General features: G+C 41.5%; 1 protein-coding gene across 1 annotated transcript in view; it reads left to right on the forward strand.

The window, feature by feature from the left end:
• The window catches only part of Akap10 (A-kinase anchoring protein 10), a 68,721-nt gene that overhangs the window by 20,523 nt on the left and 24,329 nt on the right, over nt 1-23,869 (forward strand). The window contains exons 5-10 of the mRNA XM_038328037.1: nt 2,329-2,427; nt 7,780-7,864; nt 8,674-8,797; nt 12,227-12,363; nt 16,479-16,623; nt 19,220-19,393. Of these exons, the coding sequence (XP_038183965.1) occupies nt 2,329-2,427; nt 7,780-7,864; nt 8,674-8,797; nt 12,227-12,363; nt 16,479-16,623; nt 19,220-19,393 (764 nt within the window). The remainder of the gene's footprint in view (nt 1-2,328; nt 2,428-7,779; nt 7,865-8,673; nt 8,798-12,226; nt 12,364-16,478; nt 16,624-19,219; nt 19,394-23,869) is intronic.

Genomic DNA, 23,869 nt, shown 5'->3' on the forward strand with positions numbered 1-23,869 from the left:
AGTGTGGGACTCGTATGTGCTGCAACTACCCAGCAGCAATAGAGTCTTATTGTCAAGTTTTAGAAGTAACTAAGAGATTAACGAGGGCAATAACTTCTAATGTTTAGTAGAGTCTGTGGAAGCTAACTTGCCAATAAAATAACTCCAGAAGAGATAGCCAGTTCCTGGCACTGGACTGTTTGCTAGTCTCTGGTGTCGTCTAGTAGGGTATTGTTTTAACATCTTATTTTATTTATGTGTGTATTTTAAGGAAACTTCTACCAGTAGTAGTTTTCCATATGACTTTCAAAAGGTCTTTAGTAGAACTTATCCCTTCCTATTCCCTTTTCTGCCCTATCCTTCCTACCTCACCTCAGTTTAACCCTTCCTGTTACCACTGTTCCTTTTTAACCCGGTATAACAGAATGTTCTATCTCTTCTCCCTTAAAAGCACCCCTCCCCTATGAACTCTTAGTAACTTTCTGACATATGGGTATTCCAAATGAAACAAATATATCTGAAGATTCAAAGCTACAACCATGAGAGAAAACATGCATGAGCTGTTTGTCTTTCTGGGTCTGGGTCACCTTACCGAGAATGATCGTTTTCTTCCCCATCCATTTACCTGCAAGTTTCACTTTTCTTAGTTCTGAATACTATTCCCTTCTGCAGGTGTGCCAAATTTTCATTATCTGTTTGGCAGTTGATAGACGCTTAGGATGTTTACTGCAGAGCGACAGAACATTCCACCCAAATATTAAAGAATACATATTCTTCCAAGTTTTAAAGGTTTAGCTGCCCATGGAACTTTCTCCAAAATAAACCACATAGTAGGACACAAAACAAGTTTCAACAAATATTGGAAAATTGAAATCACATCCTGCATTCTGTCTGGCCACTGTGAAATAAGAGAAATAATAAAAAGTGCACAGTGAACAGCACACCAGTGAATCAGAGTAGAGTGAAAAGTGCACAGTGAGCAGCACACCAGTGAATCAGAGTAGAGTGAAGAGAGAAAGCTTTCAGTTCCTAGAATTGGACTTCAGAAATGAAAACACGGCATATCAACATATGCATAATGAAGGCTGTGCTAAGAGGAACGCTTATAGCACCATGTATGTACATAAAAATATTTGGGAGGTACTTTTCTACTAATTTAATGGTGCACAGGAAGGTGTTAGAAAAACAAGAGCCATCAACAGCCCAAACAAGCAGACAGGAAGAAACCAAAATCAGGGCTGAGAGAGAAAGCAAACGCTCACCACCAGGATTAGGTCTGAAGTCAGTGAAGGAAATACAAAGAATCTAGGAGACAACTGGTTTTTTAAAGGGTTGGTGTGCCCTTACTTTAATTAGGCAAAAGAGAGAGGATCCAAGTTTGTAAAATTAGATGAAGAGGAAGATATTACAGCAAACACTGAAGAAATTCAGAGAACCCTAGAGACATACTTTAAAAATCTGTATTACCAGCCGTGCAGTGGTGGTACATGCTTTTAATCCCAGCACCCAGGGTCGGGGGGAGAGGGGCAGAGGCAGGCAAATCTCTGAATTGAAGGCCAGCCTGGTCTACAAGTGCCAGTTCCAGGACATACTTCAAAACTAAAACTACAGAGAAATCCTGTCTCAAAAAACCATAAAGACAAAACTCTGTTCCCCTGAACTGGAGACTCTAAAATAAATGGGTAACTCTCTAGAGATTTTTTTTTTTTTTTTTTGGTTTTTCGAGACAGGGTTTCCCTGTAGTTTTAGAGCCTATCCTGGAACTAGCTCTTGTAGACCAGGCTGGCCTCGAACTCAGAGATTCGCCTGTCTCTGCCTCCCGAGTGCTGGGATTAAAGGAGTGCGCCACCACCGCCCGGCTTTCTAGAGATATTTTTGACCCAAAGTTCAACCAAGATGAAGCAAATGATTTGCTTTCATCCTGTAACAAGTAATGCAACAGTCACAAACTAAGGAAGAGATGATCCCTTTTGGCCTCCCTTTCATAGAGTTTGGTCCATGGTTCCTTGGCTCCATGTTTAAATGTCTCAAACATTTTCTATAAATGTAGATTTATACAGACTGTTTTGAGCTTCTACAGCTGTGTTACTGTGCACTTATTTCAAGCAGAGACTCCAGAGAAGAGACAAAAAGTAACAAAGGGATCATTGTTACTAAGGAGCTTAGTAGCTCATACAGACACTGGAAGAAAGAGCTGACACAAGGTTTTCCTGTTTTGTGAGCCACACAGTGAAAGGGCAGTTTTCCGTGGAAGCTGACTTGTAATAGCACCACACAGCAAACAGCCCCCTGCTCTTAGGAACACAGTCCTTCTCAGTGGTTTGAAGTTGTCCTTCTCTTCTCTTGTAGGTATAGAACAAGATGCAGTGAATACTTTCACCAAATATATATCTCCAGATGCTGCCAAACCAATACCAATTACAGAAGCCATGAGAAATGATATCATAGGTAAGCAGTCACGGGGAAAAGAACTGACTGGTTTCGCTACTGACTAGGATTTTTTTTTTTCTTTAACAATAATGAGTTTTGTTTTTTTGTTTTCAGACAGGGTCTTACTTTATAGCCATGGCTGGCCTGGAAGAAAAGGCTGGCCTCATAGAGATCCATCTGCCTCTGCCTCCTGAGTGTTGGGAAAAGGCATATGCCCCCACAGCCAGCCAAAAAAAATTATTTACGATTTTTATGCGTATATATGTGTGCTTACATGAATATATGTCTATCACATGAGTGCAAGAGCCTATAAAGATCAGAAGAGGGCATCAGGCCCTTGGACTGTGGCCTTGTGAGTGCTGGGTACCAAACCAGGTCTGCTGCCAGAACAGCAAGTGCTCTTAAGTGCTGAACCATCTCTCCAGCCCCAAGGAGATTTTGTGTGTGTGTGTGTGTATACATGAAATATAACAGTTCTCTCCCTAGTTTGTTTTCTTCTTTCCTTCCTTTCTTTTTTTTTTTTTTTTTTTTTTTTTTTTTTTTTTTTTTTTTTTTTTTTGGTTTTTCGAGACAGGGTTTCCCTGTAGTTTCTAGAGCCTGTCCTGGAACTAGCTCTTGTAGACCAGGCTGGCCTCGAACTCAGAGATCCGCCTGCCTCTGCCTCCCGAGTGCTGGGATTAAAGGCGTGCGCCACCACCGCCCGGTATCTTCCTTTCTTTTTTTACTAGACAGGAGTTCTTTGTGTATCCCTGGCTATCCTGGAACTTGCTCTCAAACTCACAGTGATCCACCTGCCTCTGCCTTCCAAGTACTGGGATTAAAGGCGTGTGCTACTAACGCCCAGCTCCTGGTCTGTTTTAGTCTGTTTTCAAAGTGCCTTTTTTAAAAATTTTAATATTTATTTTATGTGTATGGGTGTGTGCTTGAATATTAACCATGTGCATGCAGGAGCCCACAGAGGTCAGAAGAGGGGCATTTGGTCCCCTGTAACTGGAGTTACAGGTGGTTGTGAGCTTTCGTGTGGGTGCTGGAAAGGTCTTCTGTAAGAGCAGTAAGTACTCTTAATTGTACTATCTCTCAGCCCTCAGCGCCCCCCCCCCCCTGTACTTTTCTTTGTCTTTTTTTTAAAAAAAATTTGTTTGTTTATTATGTATACAGCATTCTGCCTACATGTATGCCTGAGGTCCAGAAGAGGGCACCAGATCTTAATAAGAATCTCAGGGCTTGCAAGATGGCTTAGCAGTTAAAATTACTGATTGCCCTTCCAGAGGGCGTGGGTTCAATTCCCAGCACCTAGCTCACAACTATCTGTAACTTCTGTTCCTGAGGATCTGCTACCCCTCACACAGACCTGCAGAGAAAAAAACACCAGTGCATATAAAGTAAAATAAGTAATTTATTAAAATAAAAAGAATCTCACAGATAAATACAATTTTGTAAATGAGGAAGCTTGAGAGTAGAGAAGTTAGGTGCTTTCAAGGACATCACAGGGTTTGTTTGTAATTAGTTTTTGTTTAGAGACAGGATCTCACTATGTAGCACTAGCTGACCTAGAACTTGCTATGTATACCTGATTATACTCAGATTCTGCCTGCCTTTACCTTCTGAGGGCTGGGATTAAAGGTGTGAACCCCTATTCTCTTGGTGACAGTGTGTTCATTCTGTAAATTAACATTAGCCTTATTTTATAACCTCAAATCCCTGCCGAAAAAAAGACTAGCATAGAAAAATTAAAGTGTTTGAGTCATAGAGGCAAACATTTCAAAAATGTATTTCCATCATAATATATATATATATATGTATATATGTATATATATATATATACATATATATAGTATATGTGCATAGACAAAACTATGTCAGCAGCTATATTTCTGTATGGCTCAAAGTTTTACAATGGGGAGAAGAGGCACTGGAGGAAAGACTAAGAGTACTTCATGGCGGGCGGTGATGGTGCACGCCTTTAAACCCAGCACTCGAGAGGCAGAAGCAGGTGGATCTCTGTGAGTTAGAGGCCAGCTTGGTCTATCAGAGCTAGTTCCAGGACTGCTCTGCTACTAAGAAACCCTGTCTCCAAAAAAAAGAGTGCTTCCTGCTCTACCAGACCCATTTCAGTTCTCAGCACTCTAGAGCTCCAGCTGCAGGGGACCAGTTCTCCCTTTGGCCTGTGAAGTTACCTACACACGTCACACACGTCACACACATATCCCACAGAGATTAAAAAAAAATTTAAAGAGAAAATTTTTTTGTGGGACTGGAGCAGTGGCTCAGCAGTTAAGGAGCACTGGCTTCTCTTTCAGGGGACCTGAGTTTGATTCCCAGCACCCACAGTGGCTCACAACCACCTCTAACTCCAGATCTAGGGGTCTGGTTCTTTCTGGCTTCTATGGGCCACAGGCATGTATGTGGTCCACAAAAATAAATGCAGACAAAACACCTGTTTACATTTTTTTTTAAATTGGGAGAGCTGGGTGTTCCTGTGCAGAGCTATAATCCCAGTGTTGGGGAGGAGGAGACAGGTGACAATAAGGTTTTATGGAGTGATAAAGATATTAAATGATGCTGATAGGTTAAATAAAATGGGCACTAAAAATTTGGAGGATTTGGCAATTCCACATACCCTCCTCATCTTAGGAATAGTAGACTGTAGACAAAACTTTAGAGTCTTCAAAGAGCCAAACATGGTGGCGCACGCCTTTAATCCCAGCACTCAGGAAGCAGAAGCAGGCAGATCTCTGTGAGTTCAAGGCCAGTCTGGTCTACAAGAGCTAGTTCCAGGATAGGCACCAAAGCTACAGAGAAATCCTGTCTCAAAAAAAACAAAGAAAAGGCGGGGGGTGGGGAAGGTTTGACACACTGGGATGGTGTGGCCAGGCTCTTCTCTCAAAATGTGAGACTGGTCTGTGACCCCGGATACATGGGGTTTTCCCCCATCAACAACTAGTTAAGCAAATGATTCTCTAGCAGATGCTCCTTAGATGTTTTCCTTGTCAATTCAGTTCTGTCACGGGTTACCTGGAAGCAGCCTCAGATTCTGCAGATTGAGGACTTGGTCCCACAGTGCTTCCCCTTTCGAAGAAGGTCATGGCCCATGTTGCTGCTTCTCATATACCCTCCTTGGATTTGGTTAGTTTCCTAGAGTAGCATGTAGAATTCTAGGAAATACTTATATTTTCTAATTTGTACTTAAGGGTATTTAGAAAGGATTCAGGTTCATAGTCAATAAAGGCTATGTACAGGGCAAATTAGAGAAGGAACATGGAGCCTTCATCTTTCTCCATATACGCACCAGTCTCTGTGGTCATTAATGTGAAACTCCACTTTCTCAGGCCCATACTTAGGTTTTATAAAGGTTTCATTGTGTGGGCATAGCTGAACATGATTATTGGCCACTTAGGTTTTATAAAGGTTTCATTGTGTGGGCATAGCTGAACATGATTATTGGCCATGAGTCATCACCCTGCCTTCAGTACCACTCACTGAAAATCCTTACCCTCTCGTAGGCCATGGTCATAGGTCCCAGTCGTTCTGGTGACCAGGCCCCTCCTGAAACTCTCTAGGGATTCTTAACTACTGGCTGTCTTACAAACATATGATGAAGACTCCCATAATACCAGAGATTCCACGTTTAAGAGCCGACTGCTAGGAAATTGGCCAAAGACCACACACGTATCCCAGTATCACGGCTTAGTATTGTCTGGGAGAGTGGTAGATACAGGGATCAGGATGTGACCCTTGAGTTTCTTGATGCCTCTTTAAAGCCAGGAACAGAGCAGAACTGGCTATTGCGGTTGCTTCAGGGTTTTTCTAGGAGTATTTAACAGCCAGCTAAATAGCTTATGAATGTACTATAATTTATTTAGGCAGCTTTCTTCGTAACTCTCGCTTCTAAACTTTTAAATCTTATAAATAGTATTGATGATTAAAAGTATTTTATTTATCCAGAGGCAGGGACAGGTGGATCTCTGTGAATTTGAGGCCACCCTGTTCTACAAAGAATTGCAGAGACCAGCCAGGGCTACATAGTACCTGTCTCCAAAAAAGAGCTAATGTAGAAACTGCCAGATTACCCTGTAGAAGATACACTGGTGTATCCTGCTGTTAACATTGGTATCAGTTTTCCTCTGCCCTAGTTAGCTTAATCATATACTATTAAATAATGTGTGAGTGTATTGGCCGAAGCAGTTTTATGCTGATTTTCTTTCTGCTCCATTTGATAACTCACAAGTTTATGTATCTTCATAATAGCCACTTTGTTTTTTAAATAGAAGAAAACTGGTGGTGGCTGGATAATGACAAGAGTGCCACCCACCTCTGTTCCTTTGAAGTCACCTGTTGTGCCTTGCTTCGGTTTTTATTTGGGATGGGATGTGAGCCATTAATTAATGGTAATTTTTTACTTCTCATACATATCCTGACTTATTTTCCTCTTTTTTTTTTTTTTTTTGAGACAGGGTTTCTCTGTGTAACAACTCTGGCTGTCTTGGAACTCACTTTGTAGACCAGACTGGCCTTGAACTCAGAGAGGTCTGCCTGCCATGTGTCCTGACTTTAAAAAAATATTTTATATCTGGGCAGTGGTGGTGCATACCTTGAATCCCAGTACACAAGAGGCAGAGGCAGGAGAATCTGAGTTCAAGGCCAGCCTGGTCTATAGAGCAAGTTGTTTCAGGACAGCTAAGGCTACACAGAGAAACCTTGTCCCAAACAAAACAAATATATTATTTTAAGTTGTGTGTATATGTACATATTTCTGTGTGTAGGTGTGAGCACGTGAATTTAGGCGTCTGTGGAGTTCAGAAGAGGGTGTCATATGCCCTGAAGCTGGAATTATAGGTGGTTGTGATCTGCCTCACATGGGTGCTGGGAACCAAATTTGAGTCCTCTGGAAGAGCAGTATATGCTGCTAACCACTGATCCATCTCTTATCCTATTCCCATTTGTGTTAATTGCCTTTTCATCTTGTTTTTGGAGCAATGTATTTTGGAGTAGTGCTTGTCTTGTTCAGTATTTTCATCTGTTTTCCATATTGATACCTCAAAAGATTTTTCCTGTTCTAAGATGTTACCTATACTTATTCTCATCCTTTTTATTTAGATATTTATTTAGATTTTTATTTGGGATGTAGTGTATATACCACGGTGGAAGTTGTGCGACAACCGTAGGAATTAGTTCTCTTCTTCCATCACATGGGTTTTAGGTGTTGAACTTGGGTCATCAGGTTTGACAGCAAATGCTACTGAGCCATCTTGCCACCCCTTTTAGTTCTATTGGAAATGTCATGTGTATGCCCTAACTATTATTTCCAATTTGGTTTAAAGTGGGTATAGCTTGAATTTAGTAGAAATTCAATTGCTATTTCTTTCACAGCAAAGATTTGTGGAGAAGATGGACAGGTGGATCCCAACTGTTTCGTTCTGGCACAGGCTGTAGTCTTTAGTGCAATGGAGCAAGAGTAAGTTCATATTCTCACATTAGCACTCCTGGGAAATCTGGCTCCTGCTTAAAAAATGGACTTCACTCAACTAAAAACAATGCACTTTTGAAAATTCAAGTCACTTGGATAAAGCCGTTTGGGGTGATTGAGGCTGTAGTGTATGACTGATAATCTGTTAATTTAGTAATGCATGTCTTCAGATGGAAATCTGATTTGTTCATGCTTTTAGTTTATGCTCTGTAAACAATAATAAACTGTCTCCAGACTTTTTAAGATTATTGCTCTGTGCCTTTAAAAATTTATATATTCATTCTTTTACTCCCTATTATCTGTTTTGTACAGAGCCACAAGTAGATCCTATGCCTACTTTAAAGGAAGTTACAGCTCAATAAAAGAAACAGTCCATGTTCTTTGGTTACCTTAACATGAAATAGCATGTGTGAACTATCAGGAGAAAGCCACAGACTCGTTGAGAGATGGGGAGATGGCTTACAGCTGAAAGTAATCAGGAATAACATCTTGGGAAATAAGGCAGCCTTGACCCAGGTTTTTAAGATTTTGTGGGAATAAAGCCACGCAGTGGTGGCATATGCCTTTAATCTCAGCACTTGGGAGGAAGAGGTAGGCGGATCTCTGTGAGTCCAAGGCTAGCCTGGTCTACAGAGCTAGTTCCAGGACAGCTAGGACTACACAGAGAAACCCTGTCTCGAAAAATAAAAAGAAAACATTAATAGGAATAGTTTTGGAAAGAGTGTTTTGTTTTTGTTTTTTAGTTATGCTCTTTCCTTGGTCTTTCCCTCAAATACTCTCTTTTTATCCACATGCAGGCACTTTAGTGAGTTTCTGCGAAGTCACCATTTCTGTAAATATCAGATTGAAGTGCTCACCAGTGGGACTGTTTACCTGGCTGACATCCTCTTCTGTGAGTCAGCCCTCTTTTATTTCTCTGAGGTAAATTTTGCATTTTCTTTTATATTGTTAGAACATTCCAGCCCCATGCTGGGGATCTGTCTACACAAAATGACATAGAAGAGATAATTCTTCCAAAATGATTGTTTTAGGTTGTGCTTTAGGCAAGACAGCTTTAATGGCATATTCATCCAGTTAAAGAGAAAACTCAGTGTAAAATAACTCCAGTTTTAAAAAAGCACTTTAGTTACACTATAAGAGAGTACATCATTAAAAAAATTGAACTATTTTAAAGCCATAGAATTGAAAGCTAGGAAGATAACTCAGTTGGCAGAGTAATTGCATAACATGCATGAAGCTCTGGGATCAGTCTCTAACACCATGTAAAACTAAGTGTGGTGCTGCAAACCTGTAATTCCAGCACTCATGAGGTGGAGGCAGGAGGATCAGAAATTCAAGGTTATCCATCTTTTGCTACATAATAACTTTGAGGACACCCTGGTCTACTTGAACCTCTACCTCAAAAATAAATAAGTAGGAGCTGGGGAGATAGCTGAGTAATAAAGTGCTTGCTGAATAAGCATGAGCACCTGAGTTCAGATCCATAGAACCCAAGCGGAAAAGCTGGGCATGGCAATACATTTATATGCTCAGCATTGGGAAGTGCAGACATGAGGCTCTTTTGCGTCTGATGGCTAGCTAGTCTACTCGGTTGGTGAGCTTTGGGCTACGAGACCGTGTCTCAAAAAATAAGGTAGGGTGCAATAAGGAACACATCTGATGTCAACCTCTGCCTTCATATGCTCACACATAAACACAGGTACTCCCAACATACATACACACACTAAGCGTGAATAAATAGCTGGGCATTGTTGGCACATGCTTTTAATCCCAACATTCGGGAGGCAGAGGAAGGTGGATCTCTGTGAGTTCGAGGCCAGCCTGGTCTACAGAGCAAGTTCCATGACTGACAGCTACTGAGAAACCCTATCTCAAAAAACCAAAAATAAATAAATAAGGCCATAGAATTGTCTACTTCATTCCATTGCGGTAATTACAGACCAGATTTCAGAAGAAAGGTATTCCTATGTTCATCATTTTTACTTTTGCTATTTGATAGAATTTTTCAGTATAATATTTGAAGCAAACTGTTAATCTCTTTGAGACATATGTGGTATTCAATATTTATTCATCTTATTGAAATCTTTTGTTGTTTAAAGATTTATTTATTTATTTATTTATTTATTTATTTATTTATTTATTGTGTATGGTGTTCTTTCTGCATGTCTGCCCGCATGCCAGAAGAGGGCCCAAAATCTCATTATGGATGGTTGTGAACCACCATGTGGTTGCTAGGAACTGAACTCAGGACAGTGCTCTTAACCACAGAGCCATCTCTCCAGCCCCTTATAGAAGTCTTTTTAAAAAATTATTAGTATATAATCATACATGATAATGAACTTCTTTATGACCCTATTCATAGATGTACATTGACACAAATACTTTGTTTTCTCCCTCTCCCCCCATTTCCATCCTGTTCCCAACTGCCCCTCTTCTGTTTGTTTTGTGGGGTTTCTGTTGTGTGTGTTTTGGGGTGTGTGTCCGTGTCCATCTGTCAAGTGAGTGTCATTAGGGTTTTACAGAAGCATGGCACTTACATTGATTTTACCACTAAAGAACACGACTCTCCATCCCTCATCTGTCATTAACTTCATGTAATCTTCGGGGAGCTGTGTAGCGCCATGACCCCTTCCCCCTTCCACAACAAGATTGTTGATGGATCCAGTCTGTGGCCATCTTTGCAGGTGGTCACAGCTGCTGAGTACCTGAGTTCAGCAGGGGAACAGCCACACTGTGCTTGGGATTCAGTGTTCCACGTTACTTGTTCCCTTCCTCCAGCTCTAACATTCTTTCTGACTTCTCTTCCATGATTTTCCTCAAGCCTTGGAGGGAGGGACACAGATGTCCCATTTACAGTTGCATATTCAACAGTCACTATGTCATCACCACTGATCACTACAAAAAGAAGCTTTTCAGCCTGATACGGTGGTGCATGCCTTTAATCCCAGCACTGGGAAACTGAGGCAGGTGGATCTCTCTGAGTTTGAGGCTCTCTTGATCTACATAGTGAGTTCCAGGCCAGCCAGAGCTACATAGTAAGATCCTGTCTTAAAAAAAAAAAAAAAGTCTCTCATCAAAACTATAGCACTATTCTATGTATTTGAACATGTTATTTAGAAAGCATCTTGACAGTTGACAAGCACATCGTATTAATTTTGCAAAGCAACAGTAGTATCATACCCCCTAGGGCTTCTGACCTTCTTAGCCATGAATTTTTTTTGCCTGTGTTTAAACTACCAAATGTGGATTATTTCCTTTGAAGTGAGTTGCAGATATAATCAGAAAACAAATTGGTTACCTCCATGACAGACTTGCCACTATTGTACTAGTGAGCACAGCTTGCCTGACTGGTGAGGAGTGTTGGACACATAGTCCTTAGCGGGGTAAGATTGTAATAGTTCTCCGCTGTACATTGTACAGAGCCTTCCTACTTAGAAGCCTTTATTCCATTTCCAGCTAGATTTCTTTGTCATGTGATCAGCGTGATTTCTTCAGCAAATGGGGTTTTACCATCTAGTTCTGGTGGGCAAACAGCTGCAGTGGCAATTGCCTGATACTGTTTTGAGGGTCTTGGGTCCTCCCTGCTCAACAGCTTGTAGGAAGATAGCACTTTCTGGCACTTAACTTTGGTTTAATATCCTATGGCTTCTGGGAGCAGCATTATCCAGGAAAGGCATGGAGCTGTTTATTAGCATATAACTGTTAGCATATAACTGTTTATTAGGCTTTAGCAAGTGAAATGTTTTTGTTGTAAAACAAATGGCTATTTTAAAGATTCCTGTGGTAGTTTCTGGTTTAGCCGTCAGGAGGCCATAGGTTCACAGTCCCCAACATTACTTGGCAGAGCAGCTCCCAGTTTCACAACACCGCGACCTAGAGGTTTGAACGGGGCCTCTTGCAATAGTGCACTAAACATACAGTTGACTTGCTTTACATTTTTTTTCCCTTTCTGACCATGCTTGAGATCAGTATTTGTTCAGATTATCTTTCTGAATGTTCATACGTCCTAATGGAATGGTAGCCATGATTGGGTGTAAAAGAATTAGTTTGGCTAATTCACTGTCATTACTGGTAAGGAAGTATGAGTCCAAATTTGTCTGATTATTTTTCTTTAACTCCAGTGAACTAAAGTTTGTATCTCATTGTCCGTGGTGTGGGTTTTTGTTGTTGTTAATTTTACTCCCCCAAAAGAATATTTAAAACGTGTCTAGTATATGCTTCTAAAACTTGTCTCTGTGTGGCTGACGGGTGTGGAGTGAAGGGTCTTTCTCACTCTAGTACTAACGGCATGGGGGTTAAAAGTGGTGAGGAGACTGTGTCTCGTCTTACTCCTTTGTGCTTTCTTCCTAGTACATGGAGAAAGAAGATGCGGTGAATATCTTACAGTTCTGGCTGGCAGCAGATAACTTCCAGTCTCAGCTTGCTGCCAAGAAGGGCCAGTATGACGGGCAGGAAGCACAGAGTGACGCCATGATTTTATATGACAAGTAAGTGTGTTTGTCCGTGTGTTTTGAGCAGAACTATACACTGTGGTAATAATGTTGAATAAAGTCCGTCTCCTGTCAAAGGAGTTCCCCAGGACACTACATAAAAGTTGGTTTGGAAGCCGGGCGGTGGTGGCGCACGCCTTTAATCCCAGCACTCGGGAGGCAGAGGCAGGCGGATCTCTGAGTTCGAGGCCAGCCTGGTCTACAAGAGCTAGTTCCAGGACAGGCTCTAAAGCTGCAGAGAAACCCTGTCTCGAAAAACCAAAAAAAAAAAAAAAAAAAAAAAAAAAAAAAGTTGGTTTGGAGTGTTGGATGCAGAACTTTCCAGTCAGAGAACAAAAGTCCCTGCTGAGGAAATTGAGGATTTTTATATAGCAAGCAGAACTTGGGGATGGGGGGCTTCCCTGAAAGAAGCTATGTTGCTCTGGGTTTGATTAAGAAACCCTGTCTCCGAGTTGGATGGCTCAGCCACTAAGAGCACTGCTCCTCTTCAAGAGGATGGGGTTCCATACCCAGCCAGCACCCACTTAGCAACTCATAAGCACCTGTTACTTCAGTTACAGGGAACTCCGTGCCTGCTTTTTTTTTTTAAAAAAAAAAAAATATATTTATTTATTTATTTATTTATTATGTATACAATATTCTGTCTGTGTGTATGCCTGCAGGCCAGAAGAGGGCACCAGACCCCATTACAGATGGTTGTGAGCCAACATGTGGTTGCTGGGAATTGAACTCAGGACCTTTGGAAGAGCAGGCAATGCTCTTAACCTCTGAGCCATCTCTCCAGCCCCAACTCCGTGCCTTCTTTCTGACCTCTTCAGGCACCAAGCTTGCACATGACACACAGACATAGATGCAGGCAAGATACTCAGACACATAAAATAATATTAATAATAAAATATATATAGAACATCACCTTTAAAAGGAAGAAAGAAGCTCTACCTCAAAGGAGAAAGTAGATAAGTCATCAACAAAGACTCTCAGCATCACCCTATGGCCTCCACACACATATGCAACACATGCTTGCTCTCTTGCACGTGACCATGTGTGTGTACATACATAGATACTTACATACATATGTGAAAAGAGAAAAAAATCATTGAATTTTGCCAGGCAACAAAAGCTTGAAAGCAAATTTCACACAAAAGCATTGACGCAGTTATAAGAAGTGGAGAAATGTCACACTTAGAAGAAACTGAGATAGAGGCAGCGTGTATAGAGCCCCGTGGACCAGCAGCTAGGCTCCATCATTCCCAGCATCAGAAAAAGGAAAGAAAATTTGAGTTTGGGTAATAAAAATGTTGTTTCTAGAACATAACAGAAGTACACTAAACTAATTGGAACAGATTGGAAAGGGTGTGACTTAATCGTAGGTTCTACTACATTGATAATAAATGCTAGTTTTTTTTCCAAGTAGTTTTATGGCTTTTGTCTTTAGTGGTAGGAATTGAACCCATGACCTTGTATATGCTAAGCATGTCCTCTACCTCTGGGCTACACCAGCCAATTTCTCATTAGTTTTCACCAAAGACAAGAAATTGGGGGAAAAATCATTTTATAAATAAACTAAAACATCTGCTTGGGAAAGTGAGAGAACTGGCCAGCCCCATAGCCATGTTCTCCCTTACATTTATCTTTTCTTGTGAGGAAATTGTTGTTTGTATCCACAGACAGATGTAAAAAGTGACTTGAGGATTAGAGAGCTTTACTGGCCTGGGGACTGGACCAGTGACTCACCAATTAAGAGCTCTTGTTGCTTGCTTTTCAGAGGGCTCAGCTTCTGTTACCAGCTTGTAACTCTATGTAACTCCATCTCTAGGGGATTTGATACTGTATTCTGACTCCATGGGCACCTGTACACATTCATACAGACAACACACACACATGAAAAGAATTAAATATAAAAGCAAGAACCCTGTGGTGGTAGAATAAAAGGGCCAGGCATATCTAGACCATTGGTTGCTAAACATGGGACTACAGGTTTGTGTCAAGTTGTCTGTGTAATAATCATTTAGAGGGGCTGGCAAGATGTCTCAGTGGTTAAAAGCACTGGATGCTCTTCCAGAGGACCTGAGTTCAATTCCCAGCACCCACATTTCATTTCAAAGCCATCTGTAACTCCAGTACCAGGGAATCCAAAGCCACTAGGCACCCATGTGGTACACAGACACACTTGTAGACAAAACACCCAAACACATAAAATAAATAGAATCAATCTTTAAAAAAATTCACCTAAGAGCTTGTTAAAAATTCACTTCCCGGGGCTGGAAAGATAGCTCAGAAGTTGGGAGCACTGGCTGCTCTTCCAGAGGATCCGGATTCAGTTCCCAGCCCCCACATGGTGGTTCACAATTGTCTGTGACTCCAGTTCCAGGTGGTCTGACACCCTCATATAGACATACATGCAGGCAAATCCCCAATGCACATTAAATAAATAAATCTTTTTTTAAGAATTCGCTTTCAGTCCTCTGTATTAGGTTCTGATTCAGCAGGTTTGAGGGAGAGACTCAGAAATGCTCACTCTTTTGAAAACATTTGATAATTCTGAGGAATTTTTCTGTTTTGAAGGTAAGGAACTAAGTCACATAAAGGACATTGTTTCTCAGAATCACAGAGCAAGGTAGTGTGGCAGAACTTTCCTGTTTAGCTGAGTGCTCCCTGCTGTGGTGAGCTAGTGGAAGGTAGTAGGTGAGGACAGTGATGCTGTTGGCTGGGAAGAATGCACATTTGAAGTTTGGTCAAGGGTGCCTGGAAGCTGAACTCATGGGAGAGTATTTGTCATTGCTTACAGCACAGGACAGGTGCTTTCTGCTATGGAAATGCTGATGAAAAGAGAACAGTTTCTGAGTGCTGGAGCAGAGTAGTGGCCAGGGCCCCTCTCAGTCCTGGCTGGAGCTCAGGAACTGTACAGAGCCAATGCAAGTGTATCCACTGCATCCCACTGCGTTGTCAGGTTGGACTTCGTAGTTTCCTGCGTGTTTATTCCTCTTTCCTATATGCATCATCATCCCTGTGTTTCTGTCCTAGATGGAGACAGATGCCCCTAGACTATTCAGAAGTTTTCTTTTCCCCCGGCTTGCACTGCTTTTTTGTATTCATAATCAAAGCACTAAATATCAGTTGCACTATATTCCGTTATGTTCAAACTCTTTGGTTCTCATTAACTACTCTTTCTTTTCTAAATTATCAGTAGGTCCTTTGAGTTAACTCCTGTTAAATCCATCCGCTTCATCTTTAGTACTGTTTGTTTTGGGGTTCCCACATGTTTATTGTTATTTTGTGGGTATAGTGGTATGCTCTTTATGTACAAATCTTTTTTCAGGGAAAATGGTAGGTTCTTAGGAAAATTTCTTACATAAACTTTTTAAATTTTAAACAGAAAACAGGTGCCTATTAAGTATGTGTAGTTGATTGATTTCTTTGCCTCCGTATAACCTCCATATAACCTGACTCACAATTAATATAGAAGAATTTATTCTGGCTATAAATGGCTGGGCACCTAAAGGTGTTTGGAAGGCAAGTGAGAGGTAGCAGGTTTCCTAGAGTGTCGGGGTCCAGTGCCCCAACATAAACTATCTTTCTGGACTAGCGTGGAGGCAAGGAAATAATTGAGACACAGTTCACACAGCAATATCGGAAGGGAGTCTCAGGGTTCATCCAAATCCTGAAGATCACCTGCGTTTATTTTCCAAATATCTTTTATCCCCAAGGATAAACTGAGGGGAAAGTTCATTAGCATTCTGTTTCTGGGGTAGTAGGACTAAAGTCACATCTGCAGCTCTGTCGCTAGCTTGGAATTGACACCTCTTCTCCGGCTGTCTTCATAATTACAAAGAAAGGATCAGCACAACACCAGCATATCCTGAGCTCCGGAGACAGCCAGTCTGAAGATGCTCTTAGCACCTCTGTTGCTATTGTGGCTTGAGAGGCTGGCTACTGATGCAGAAACATGTGGCCTGTATAGTACTGCCCCACACTAGAGGAAGTGAGAAGAATAAGGTGCACAGTGGCACCTTCCTTACCTGACTCTGTAGCCCAGATGAGGGTGCCTGATTATGACCTCCGCTTAGACTTGTGTACAGTTTGGTTTTACTTTGAATCTCTGTCTGCTATAGGTACTTTTCCCTCCAAGCCACACACCCCCTTGGATTTGACGATGTTGTCCGATTAGAAATTGAGTCCAATATCTGCAGGGAAGGTGGGCCGCTTCCTAACTGTTTCACGACTCCATTACGTCAGGCTTGGACAACGATGGAGAAGGTAACTAGATCTTCAGATAGTAAACTACAAGAGTTTTACTTGTGGAACCGAAAATGCATTGTCTAGCACAACAGTGGGAAACTGAAGTGGTATAGCATAGTGATTAAGAGCAGAGGCTTTGCACCTTGACTTGGTATGTATTAACCTCACTTGTATAGGCTGAGTGGCCCAGGCAGTCACCGAACATCACATCGAAACACTAATTTTGTGGTTTTTGATCACTTTTGAGATATCACTAACAGCTTAATAATAATGTCAGTATTTATAAACAACATATTTAATGACTTAGGACAGATTTGTCAGGAATTGTACTGAGTCTGGGGCAAATTTATGAGTTTACGTCACTGAAACATTTCATGCTTATCCAGGTGGAAAGGGATTGATTAAGCACTATTATAAAATGCCAGACACACACACACATACACAATTGGACTTAGATGCTAGGGAGGTAGCTCAGTCAAATTTGAGTTAGGATCCTCAGTGATTTCTTAAAAAGCCAGATGTGGAGAGGAAGCTTCTTGTAATCCTAGCACTGAGGACCTAGAAACAGGAAGATCCAGCCAATCAGTGAGCCCCACGTTCAGTGAGAGACCCTGTCTTCAAAGATAAGGTAGAGAAGTGTTTGAGGAAGATACCTAAAATCAGTCTTTGGTTTTTACTTGCATGCACATACACACATAAAACGACTAAATTTAAAAGAATTAGTATAAAGGCAAGTTATAGCACAGCTAGAGATAATGTAATAAAGTATCAATAACAAACCAAGATAGTAACTTTTTCATGATTTGAAAAGAAAAATCCAAGTCTGGGGGATGGGGTATAAAAAATATAAACTTAATGAGAAATAAAATACAAAGAAACGATGTAGTTGGGCATGGTGACATACAGCCTTCAATCTCAGATAGGTGGGAATTAGTGTTCACAGCTAGGAGATACGGGGTGGCTTGGTTGGTAATGTGCTTGCCTTATAAGCACAGGAAGTTGAGTTTGATTCCTAGAAGTCAGACAGAAATGTTGAGTAGAGTGGCATACATCTGTAATATTCCTGTGGCTCACTGGCCAGCCAGTGTAGAGTAAATTAGTGATCTCCAGACCAGTGAGAGACCATCTCAAAGGAGCAGACCAAGTTCCTGAGGATGACACACATAAACTGACATATTACACAAAAGAGAAGGACAGGCAGGATTTTTTAGAGGTCAGTTCCCAGAACACATGGTGTACACAGAGTACAAACACTTGAAAGTAGTCTTCTTACTCTATTTGTATGACTTGGTACATGGACACCTACTTACACATATGTGTGCATGTGTGCAACAGTAAATAAAATTAAATCTAAAAAAGAAAAGTGAAACTTCAGCGACAGCTTGGGCAACTGAGGGAAATCCTGTCTCAGAAATAAAGTGATTGTGTCTGTAACTCAGCGGCAGTGCGCTTGACTGTCATGTGAGAGCCTGGGTTTTAGCCTCAGTACTTTTGGGAGAAGGAGGACAAAATAGCTCTTAATACATGTTGATCCGTAAGGATTTGTACTAGGGTTTTTTTGTTTTGTTTTTGTTTTTTCAGCGGTGTGGGGGCGTTGGAGACCCTTCAAGACAGAGTTTGATTATGTGGCCCAGGTTAGCTGTGAACTCATGATCTTCTTGCCTCCACCTTCCAAGTGCTGGGTATAGACATGAGCCATCGTGCCCCCACTACCCTGCCCTAATATTAGCAGTAGCAGACCTAGCAGGTAGTTAAAGGATATGAAGACATGAGTGATGCATTCATCAAATACTTTTGAGTATTTCTACACTGGTTGCTGTTGTTGGTAAACCAATGGGGCTTTTGACCTTTGAAGCTTAGGTCTATGAGAAGACATTTCATTACAGACTGACATATCCACAGTTGTGCTAAGTGTTGTGAAAGCCGTCTGTAGTGGAAAATAAGAATGATAAACATGAGTACTTATTCGGTATATTCAGCCCATTAGTAATTCTTAATGACTGTAAAAATATGCTCCAATTAGCATTTATTCAACAAGTATCCTTAGTTACTTGGAAACAAATAAAAAACTAGCATTGGAAAGCTTATACAGATAATTTGATGTGTTGCAAGTGATATACAATAACATCCTTTTGATATTCACCATATATTTGAAGGTTAGAATTCAACTTAGCAGTCATATTCCTTGTAATTTTTTGTTTACTCATTTGGGGGTTATTTTGGTTTGGTTTGGTTTGGTTTGGTTTGGTTTTTCTGAGACAGGGTTTCTCTGTGTAACAGCTCTGGTTGTCCTGAAACTTACTTGGTAAACCAGGCTTGCTTCTAACTCACTGAGATCTGCCTGCCTCTGCCTCCTAAGTGCTAGGATTAAAGGCATCACCTCTGCCTCCTGGCCCCTTTGTAATTCTTAAAAATTTTTTAGTTTCAGTTTTCATGTCTGTGTATAAGTTTGTATGCCTGGGTGATGAAGGTGCCCATGGAGGTCAGAGGTGCTCTGTCCTCTTGGAGCTTAAGTTACTGACATGACTGTAAATGATAGACTTGTAGATAAGCTTTTAAAGTGAAGTACTAGATGTGTTTGATTTTCATTTTTAAAATGCTGTTCCTCTTTCAGGTCTTTTTGCCTGGTTTTCTGTCCAGCAATCTTTATTACAAATATTTGAATGACCTCATCCATTCAGTTCGAGGAGACGAATTTCTCGGAGGGAACATTTCGCTGGCTGCTCACAGCTCTGCCTGCCTTCCTGAGGAGTCTCACTCAGGTGGTTCCGATGGCTCCTCTGCTCAGGTATCAGCTAATGTTAATCTTTCAGTGGGAAGGAAGGCATACAGAGCCTTTTCTTCTAATGCCAGCAGCCAATCCCATTGATAAGTTTTAAGTAGTAAAAAAAGTAAAATCAACTTGCTTGTAAATTCTAGTCAAACTGCCAGTTGTGATTAGGTTTATGTAATACTGTGAGTATCATGCTCTTTCACTAAAGCTTCCGTCTGCTTGGCAACATGGCTTTTCATTTTAGTAACCAAGTGTTTGTATTCATGCACAACAGTGTGCCTAACGTGTGTGCAGAGGCCAGAGGTCAGCTGTGGACGTTAATCCTCAGGCATTATTCACCTTGGTTTTGGGACAGAATCTTTTACTGGCTCAGGGCTTGTTATTAGGTTAGACTAACTGGCCAGCAAGGTCCAGGAATCTGCCTGTCTCCACCTCCCCAGATGCCATGACCTGCATGGCTTTCAGATTGACCTGACTGTGTTGACAGTGACAGTAACATATACAGAAAAACTGGGATCGGGTAGGCATACACTCTGATGGAGGTACATTAGCAGCCCAGAAATTCAGTGTATTTGTTGTAGTGAGGAGCTGCGGGCTGCGTTCCCGCCACCCAGCTTTCTGCCTCCTGGCTAGCTTAACACGCAAAATAACATCACACAAATTGTATTCTTTAAAACACTGCCTGGCCCATTATTTTCAGCCTCTTACTCACATCTTGACTAACCCATATCTAATAATCTGTGTAGCACCACAAAGTGGTGCCTTACCAGGTAGATTCTAGCATGCGTCCATCTTGGGCTGGAGCTTCATCGCATCTGGCATCTCTCTCTGAGGAGAGGCACGGCAGTCTGTCTAACTTAAGAGAGGCGTAGCATCTGACCGAGCCATCTACCTCACTTCCTTCTTCCTGTTCTGTCTACTCCGCCCACCTAAGGGCTGGCCAATCAAATGGGCCAGGCAGTTTCTTTATTAGCCAATGGGAATCCTCCATCAATTTGTTATATAAAGCTGAATTTAAGTAGGGGCCTTTTGGGGGGAGCCATCTCGGGCTGCAGTCATCCAGGAAGAAGCAGCAATGGTTGATATTTTCTGCAGCACCTGTCAATATCTGTACTTAGACCAAGGGAAGGCCTTGCCAATCCCATGGTTCTGAGGCACTGGGGTCCTTGATATGACTATGCTCATGTCAACAATACACATTCACACAGGATTTCCACTCAGGACTTCATCTGTCCCTCATATCCCAAAGGCTGGGATTATAGGCATTTCACCATTCCCAGATGTGTGGGTCCTGGTGCTGTGGATTTTAGGTTTTCATGCTTGCATGACAAGCACTTTACTATCTCCTCAGCCCAGTAAAAAGTATTTTGAACTATGTTTATAACTCTGAAGAGTTCTTTTTCAATTATTTGAGAAATTTTAATAACTAAATATAGGATACTTTTTGTTACTAGTGAACTCAGATTGTTTTAATTTGTTGAAAGTGTTATATTTATTTATTTATTTATTTATTTATTTTTTTTTTTTTTTTTGGTTTTTCGAGACAGGGTTTCTCTGTGGCTTTGGAGCCTGTCCTGGAACTAGCTCTTGTAGACCAGGCTGGCCTCGAACTCACAGAGATCCGCCTGCCTCTGCCTCCCGAGTGCTGGGATTAAAGGCGTGCGCCACCACCGCCCGGCCCTGAAAGTGTTATATTTATGATGTGTATGTGTGCAGATCCACATGTGTCACAGTGAGTGTGGGAACCAGAGGATAGCCTGCAGTAGTCAGTTCTCTCCTTCCACTCTGGGTTCCAGGTGGAGAATGCACGTCCTCCCTCGGGCTTGCTCTTTTTGCGAGCACTTTTACCACTCAGCTGTCTCGTTGACTTGAACACAGGTCTCTTATGGTTTTCTGTTTGTTTGTTTGGTTGGTTGGTTTTGGTTTTTCGAGACAGAATTTCTCAGTAGCTGTGGAGTCAGTCCTGGAACTCGCTCTGTAGACCAGGCTGGCCTTGAACTCACAGAAATCCACCTGCCTCTGCCTCCCAAGTGCTGGGTTTAAAGACTTATGCCACCACCCAGCTCTTATGGTTTTTTTCTTACCACTTTTGAGTTTGTTTTGGACTACAATACTGTTATGCCTTCCTTTTTGTTTGTTCTGTTTTGTTTGCTTTTGAGCTGTTTATTTTTTTTTTATGTTAGATAGCATACCTTACCTGATTCCCCTAAAATCATAGGAAGTAGCATATGTCCAAGACAGCAAACCAAAGACATTAAGAAGTTAACTGAGGGTCAGAAGGTAAGTTCAATCAGAAGATGTGCTTGTCATGCAACCTGAGTTCAAGTCAGCACACACAAAGGTGGAAGGAAAAAACATATTCCGCAAAGTTTTTTGGCCTTCTTTTGCACACGGTGGCACATGTTGCCTACCCCCACATCATGCAAACATGGACATGAACAATAATTTTTTAAATTAACTGATTTTTAAATTTTCTGTACTCTGTGAAATTTCACCATATATATTAATCAAAGTCCTACTCATTATCTTCCCATTCCTTAATGCCTTGAAAAGTAGTGTCTTTTAAATTTTTATTTATTTTTGAGACAGAGTGTTACTATGTCGTAGTAAAGAGGCCACTTGTTGGTAACCAGCCACTTAATCTCAAAATAATCACACAGAAACTGTATTAATTAAATCACTGCTTGGCCCATTAGCTTTAGCTTCTTACTGGCTAACTCTTACATTTAATTTAATCCATTTCTGTTAATCTGTGTATTGCTGCATGGCTGTGGCTTACCCATTAAAGTTCCATCTGGCAGAGGCTACACAGCTTCCGCCCTTCTTTCTCACAACATTCACTCCAGTCTTCTCTGCCTAGCTCTGCTCCTCCCCACCCTGCTCTGCTATAGGCTCAGAGCAGTAATTTATTCATTAATGGTAATCACAGCATATGAGGGAAATCCCACATTACTACGTAGCCCTGGTTTTCCAGGACTTGAATTTGTAGAACAGGTTAGCCTCAAACTCTCAGATCCACTTACTAGCCTCCTGAGTGCTGGGAGTAAAGGCATTCACCACCACACCCAGCTCCATTCTTATCACCTTTTCCTCCCCTCCCAGATAATTTTGTAACCAAGTGTGTTTGTATGTGTGCACAAAAGTGTGCTTGCTGTGTGTGTGCAGGGGCTAGAGGTCAGCTGTGGATGGCACTCCTCAGACATTATGTGAGTGTCGAGGAGACTGATCATTGGTTAAGAGCACTCGCTGCTCTTGTAGAGAACCAGCTTGATTGCCAACACATCAGAAAGTTTAAAGCTGGCTGTAAGTCCAGCTCCAGAGACTCCGATGTCCTCTTCTGGCCTCTGTGGGCACTCTCAACACACATACGTATGAATGAATGAGTGAGTGAGTGAATGAATGAATGAATGAAATCTTTTAAAAAAAGTGATGGGACATGGTGACACATACTAACTTTAACCCAGCATACAGGAGGCAGAGGCAGGCAGTCTCTGTGAGTTCCAGGACAGCCAGGGCTACATAGTGAGATCCTGTCTTTCTTTTTTGTTGTTATTTTGTTTTGTTTTGTTTTGGTTTTTTTTTTTTTTTTTTTTTTTTTTTGAGACAGTTTCTGTGTAACAGCCCTGGCTGTCCTGGAACTTCCTTTGTAGACCAGGCTGGCCTCAAACTCACAGAGTTCCACCTACCTCTGCTCACCCCCCCCCCCACCTCTCCTCACCCCCACCAAGTGCTGGAATTAAAGACTTGTACTCCACCTGGCATGAGAGCCTGTCTTTTGTTTTGTTTTGTTTTGTTTGTTTTTCGAGACAGGGTTTCTCTGTAAGCTTTGGAGCCAGTTCTGGAACTAGCTCTTGTAGACCAGGCTGGCCTCAAACTCACAGAGATCCACCTGCCTCTGCTTCCTGACTGCTGGGATTAAAGACATGTGCCATTACCACACAGCTAAAGATGTGTTTCATTTGCTTTGGGTTTTTTTGTTGTTATTTTGTTTTTGTTTGTTTGGTTTTTTGTTGTTGTTGTTGTTTCGAGACAGGGTTATTCTATGTAACAGCCCTAACTGTCCTGGAACTAGCTCTTGTAGAACAGGACTCAAACTTACAGATCTGCCTGCTTCCACCTCCCAAGTGCTGGGATTAGAGGCATGTACCACAACTGCCCAAGAGCCTATCTTAAACAAACAAACTTGGAGAGGTGTCTTTATGGTTAAGAGCACTGACTGCTCTTCCACAGGATCCACATTGAATTCTCAGCACCTGTGTGGTGGCTCACAACAGTCTATAACTCCAGTTCCAGGGGCTCTAACACCCTCTTCTGGCCTCCAAGGACACTAGGCAGGCATGTGGTACATAGAGTACATACATGTAGGCATTTACGTTTAAAGATAAATCACTGCCAAATCTAAAGTAATGAAGACTTGCAAATTACCGTTTTCCTCTAGAATTTAAGTTTTTGGCACATTTTAAAGTTGGTTTTATATTTGGTGTAAGGTAA

This window comes from Arvicola amphibius, chromosome 4 (assembly GCF_903992535.2).
Source record: "Arvicola amphibius chromosome 4, mArvAmp1.2, whole genome shotgun sequence".
NCBI classification, from domain to species: domain Eukaryota; kingdom Metazoa; phylum Chordata; class Mammalia; order Rodentia; family Cricetidae; genus Arvicola; species Arvicola amphibius.